Below are 6,000 nucleotides of genomic sequence, written 5' to 3' on the forward strand. Positions count from 1 at the left end.
TGAAATCATAATTTTTAATCCTTCACTTTATTGTTCATACATGCAATATTATCTCCCTCTAAACCATTATCTTTCAGTGATTGATCTGCCTCACTGACATGTGCAACATACAAAGTAATATGAGAAACTGTCATACTTACTTTACATTTTACCAGTTTTTTTAAGTCATTCAGTATGATAATCTAAAAGCTACAGTATGCAGCTTTTTCATTGCATTTATTCTTTCTAGAGTGCTGTATTATTTCTTAATCTCAAACTCTAGCTACTGCACATAGCCCTGAATAAATGGACTGCGAGCATGGGAAGCCCAAAGTGTTAGTGAGGGATAAAATCTTTCCTCCTGCTCCTGCACTGGCCTTTCCTGCAGCTACTCTTCCCTAAAACAGAGTTTCACTTACTGGATCCACTCAGCATACACTCTCCTCTCAACTGGGGCATACGGAGCAACAGATAAGATTACAGTCTCATGTGACTTCACTATTCATGTCATCCAAATAACCTCCAATAAATAATCCTCCAACAAAAGTAGTAAATCAAAGCCTGATATTCTTGAAAAATGAGGGGAGGGGAAAAAAGCAAGCAGCAAAAATTGTGAAAACAAACTGTAAAGCCATCTTTGTAAATCACAGAGAAAATGTAATGGGAAATTGGAATCTTTGCAAGTTTCCAGTAAAATAACCTTTCCCTTAACCATTTGTCTCAGTGGTTATTGTGACCTGCCAGGACTAGCTGCTGAAGCCCCTACGGTGCTTGCCTCCATGTCGTGGTACATCTGGCACACTACTGACACCCTAAGGGCTTGGTGTACTCTGGCACCGATCAGCAACAATAATTACAACAAATTCTACTATAATATGGGATTATTGTTTAAAGGATTAAATGAAACTCTACTAATGTAATATCACTGAATGTTTTATGCTGGGAGTTTTCAAAAAAAGTTAGCACTAGTGAGTGGTATATTACTTACATGAAGATAAATGCACATACAGAGTTTACTAATCTCAAGACTCAAACAGAGATGTGTACACTGATGCATGGCAAAATTACATGACAGAAAATACTATTAATCCTGTCTTCTTTTTTAAAAAAAGTTATAATTTTAAAAAGGTACAAAACTTGACAATTTTCAGAGTCATCTACTCATTTTTTTTATCATAAATTGATGACATAATGCTATACAAATCACAAAGAATAAATTATGTTAAAATATCATTGAGCATCTTGTTTAAATAAAAAAGTCATGAAACTGTATTTTCCCTTTAGAAAATTCTTCAGCATCTCACTATTTTCAGAAGTTGCCTCTTCCCCAGTAACTACAGCGTGGAAGCTAAGATTCCTTTTTGACCATAATAAGCAAATTTAGCCCAATATTTCTTTTAATACAAAGATAAATTTAGTTTTTGGTTCATGCCAATTTCATTGGTTTAATATTGCCAAAACTGTGGTCTTTGGCCTTTTCCACCACTAATACCTCAGCAAGTGACAAGGTGTTACACTACTTATCTCATACATGGAACTACTACAATGGTCTTCTCACTGCACTCATGACTTCCTGCCACTGTAATCATCATTCATTTCAGTATCTAGCTGCCAGGTTTATTTTTGTGTCCCCGCTCCACAGTACTCTTATGTCTCACCATGATTTACTTAGTTTATTTGGTTGCTAATCCATTTTCACATGACCCAAGTTAGGATTTGAAACTATGGGCTTGATGTATCTCTCAATTTCCTCCTCCTCACAGCAGTGTAAACCGATGGAATTAAAATGGTGTAAAATTGAAATGAAAGGGGAATCAGGCCATATGCCTCTGCAGGTAAAAGGGTGTGTGCACTAATCTACTGTACTAGTTAGTCGTACTTGCTCATTTAGTTAAGCATTATTAAATATAATTCTCGCTTACTGTTCTTCAGTTTTGACGTCAATATAGAACTAACCTGCTCAAGAGTCTGAGAATAAGAAAGTTACATTAGAGACAAATAGAGGAAGAATAATTTTTTGTTATATTATCAATACAAGAAATGCCTTACTTGTGACATCCAATTCCAGGGGGAAGAGTTTTAATTTTGTTATGCCGGAGATCCAGCCAAACAAGATTTGGCAGCTGCTGAAATAAATCCTTAGGAATTATGGCTAAAGCATTTCCTTCCAGATGCAAATGCTAATGTAGAAAAAATAAATATGCTTTAAAACCAGAATTAAAGTAGAATGCCTGTTCCCTTGGCATGAAGAACATTACTGTGAAAATCCCAGTAAACTGAACTATAAACTATTCTAAAAATTACATTCTCATAAAACCATGAAGGAGATGATTGGTACAATCAGTTATATAAATTACATAAATAAATCATTTATTGAATTAAGTACTAGTTTTTAGAAAGCAGGGGGGAAAAATCATAGCTAAGAATCTGTAGATTTTCCAGTACTTTAATGAGAGCAGTACTGGGCCCTTAATTGGTGACTACAAAATTTAAGTCAAGTGTGTAATTAAGAGTTACTCACAGCAATTTACTCACTTTAAGGTTGGGTAATTTGTATATTTCCTCAGTAAGATGCTGAAGTTTTTTCCTACTCAAATCCAGAGTATTTGAAGGAGTAGACAGTGTATCTTCAACTGCCTTCCTAATATATTTTGATGAACTGGAACCAGATAGGTTTCTCTTTTTCTGATAGTCATTCTCTAAGTAATCACCACCACCACAAGATTCTTCAGAAAAGCTTTCATCCATTTGTTAGCAAACCTAAAATACTGATCCCACATGCAAACTGATCATCTGAAGGTAAGTAATAAGCTGAGAACAAAAAAAAAAAAAATAAAAAAGAACACACACAAGGCAGGTTTCTTTTTTTGTGATACTTATTCCCCACATCCTCACTAGTGCTATGTGATACTTTAGAAGATCAGAAAATAATGAAATTATTCTATATTTTTACATACATTTAAAGGTAACAAAGGAAAAAAAACATTGGGTTCATGCCTCTCTCATAACTGCACCCCTTATATCCTTCTCCCATACCCTTCCTTATATTTTGAATGGGTTCACATTTCCCATGCGCCACTTGATCTCCACCTCCTCCAATGCCTTCTCAAAACACATTTCAAATCTGAGTACAGTACCGTGTTTTCAGGGATGGTACTTGGACATTAGGAAGCATATAGTAGCGGTTTCCCAGTGCCCTCTGTCCCCTCCAACTTTCCTTCCTCCCTCTGCCAACACCCATTTCTCCCTTTCTTACTAGTTCTAACTACCACAAAGCCATAAGCATTATAGGGTGCTCAAAATCCCTAAATGCCTGAAGTGCACCTATTTTTCTCTTTCAGGTGGTGCAGGGTACTTCCTAGTCCATCTTAAAGTATTATATAAGTGCAATGTGATGTTATATAAAATTGTTTCCAACATCCTGTGTCTAACTGGAGGAACATCTTAAGTATTTCTCTTAAACTTCTTTAAAAATCTGTGGATATACAAGGCCTGACCCAAACCTGTTTATTTTAATAGGAGAAACATGATTCAGTGACTAGAATGCTAGCCTGAGACTTAGTAGACTAAGGTACAATTCTCTGGTCTGTCACAGAAGTCCTCTGTGACCTTGGGCAAGTCACTTGGGCAAATTTTCAAAGGTGTTCAGCCACCAAAAGAGGCAGATAGACACCTACTGGGATTTTCAAAAGTGCCTAGCCAGGTTAGGTCCCTCCTTTTGAAAATCCCATTAGCGCCTATCTGTATCTTTAGACATGTAAGCACCTTTGAAAAACTGCTCCTAAGTCTGTGCCTTAGTTCCACATCTGTAAAATAGGGATAATAATGCTTCCCTACCTCACAGGGTCTGTGTCAGGGTGGGGATGATAATAATGTATTAAATGACTGGGAAGTGCTCATATACTATGGTGATGGCAGCCAAATAAGTACCTAGGACAATGAGAGCTGGGTTGACCCTATACTAAAAGTCCAACAAAGGGATACAACTTAACTCTGTGTATATACAGTCCTTTGCAGAGCCTGACATTACATGTTGATAATAATAAAGGTGTTCTCATAAAATAATTCTAACACAATTTTTGTGATAAAATTGTTTCTGGATTTTTTTTTCTGAAGCCACAGTTACATTATACAATTCAATTGGGTTAATTTAAATCATTTTGTTTGCCTAAAACAGGTTTTAAATATTTATAGATAAATTCCTGGGATTTTTATAATTGTAAACAATTTATCATTTAGGACATTTGTTTACAACATTATGTAGCCTCAAAGTTGAGTGTTTTGATTTAAAGAAAAAAAAAAAAGCTTCAATTTGCAAAGCTTTTCCTTGTACCTCTTCCTCTTCCTCAAATGTCTGTGGCAATATTACATCATCTCCCATTTCTTATTTTGTTTGCTTGTTCGTTTTTTTTGTTTATTCATTGTTATTGCCATTGCAAAGTTGCTTGTATGTAGTTGTAATGCAATACTAACTGGCAGTTATAACAATACAAACCAAAAACCAGATCCTGCAAAACACATATGTGTTTAACTTTATTGATGTGAGTAGTCCCACTGAAAGGAAATTAGCTCAGCATGTACATATTTTAAGGACTGAGGCCTACGTATCTGAACTGTGTAATTTTTTTCCAACTTCTGCTCCTTAGGAAAAAAAATATGAAAAGGGCAAGATAACAAATATTGTGCCCCTTACCTAGAAATGCCACAAGCTACACTCATAGATTCATCTGAAAGTTTCCGTTTCTTGTAATGAAGGATTTTGCTATGAGATTTAATAGATCATTTAAAAAAAAGCCTCATACAGAGCCCTTATTTGTTTCCTTACTCCAAATACAGGCACAGAAACACAGATGAACTTATTCTCCTCTCACACTGGTAAAAATCAGGACTAACTCCACTGGAGTCAGCAGAAGCACACAGCTGTAAAACTGGTGTAAAGTGAGACCAGAAGAGATTCAGGCCCAGAGAGTTATAAGCCGTACTGGCTTTTAAATTCACAAAAACCCTAATACTGTACAGTGGCAGGTTAAGCTGACCAACACTAGGACAATATTACCTCTGCAGTTTTAATACTTCATTTGCTAAAAAGTGTGACCCTGAACTCAGCCCCAGTCAGTAAGAAGTCTCCCCTTCAATTCAGGGCCAGGATTTCCCCATAAGGACTGGTTTGCTCTCTGGGTTCCCAGCTTTTAAATTACCCGCTGCAGGGCGGCCCCACTGGCCTAGGGACACAAATGTCGCCCTATCAATAGCATCACCTTGGGAAGCAGAACGCGCCAAACAAATTCCTCTGGGATGTTTAGTTGGCCTGACATTTTTGGGGGGCTGGGGGGGGCAGACAGCACAGCACCCCAGGAGACTTTGTTCGCCCTGTAGAAGATCCGGGGATGGGGAGAACTATGGAGGGGAGGGGAGGGGGACACCTTACCGGCATGACTGCCACAGGGATGCAAACCACCCAACGGGCCTGCAGGCTCCCCATCGGAGGAGTGGGGCAGATTCCCCACCAGCAGGCTCCAGCCAGCTCCCCTCACCCCGCAGGGCATCTTCCTGTCCCCTTCTCCCCCGAGCGCCCCCGATTCCATCCCGGGGAGCTCTTACCTGCCGCCGCCCCGCGGCTGCGAGAGGTGCCGGCTGCCCCGCTCCTTCTTTGTGCCGGGACCAAAGTGCAACAAACAGGCCCGGGCGGCCGCCGCAGTCTCCATAGCAACAGCCAAGCGGCGGGGAAGCGGCTACCACGGGCCCAGGGCCCCGGAGCTGGGCTCAGGCCGGCGGAGGCCCTCGCACCATGGAGACTCGCACCCACCCCAACCCTCCCCATCCAGAGCCCGCACAGCCACCCCAACCCTCTCTGTGCCCCACAAATACCCCCTCCCCTCAAACCCCACACAGCCCCCATCGTCTCTGCATCCCACAAATCCCCCCTCCACCCAGACCCCACACAACCCCCTTCCTCCCCGCACCCTCACAAATCCCCCTTCACAGATCCCACACAGCCACCGCCAACCCTCCCTGTGCCCC

The 6,000-nt window shown here is 40.1% G+C and overlaps 1 protein-coding gene across 2 annotated transcripts in view; it reads right to left on the bottom strand.

Moving 5' to 3' along the window:
• The window catches only part of LRRC27 (leucine rich repeat containing 27), a 55,679-nt gene extending 49,985 nt beyond the window's left edge, over positions 1-5,694 (bottom strand). Inside the window, exons 1-3 of one of the 2 annotated variants that reach the window (XM_074959119.1) lie at positions 5,581-5,694; positions 2,515-2,790; positions 2,029-2,159 (exon numbers count right to left, since the gene is read on the bottom strand). In XM_074959119.1, coding sequence (XP_074815220.1) covers positions 2,029-2,159; positions 2,515-2,727 — 344 coding nt within the window. In that variant the 5' untranslated portion in view covers positions 2,728-2,790; positions 5,581-5,694. The remainder of the gene's footprint in view (positions 1-2,028; positions 2,160-2,514; positions 2,791-5,580) is intronic. The other variant, XM_074959120.1, reaches the window with a different exon arrangement.
• Between the last annotated feature and the right edge of the window lie 306 nt (positions 5,695-6,000).

This window comes from Natator depressus, chromosome 7 (genome assembly GCF_965152275.1).
Source record: "Natator depressus isolate rNatDep1 chromosome 7, rNatDep2.hap1, whole genome shotgun sequence".
In the NCBI taxonomy this organism is placed as follows: domain Eukaryota; kingdom Metazoa; phylum Chordata; order Testudines; family Cheloniidae; genus Natator; species Natator depressus.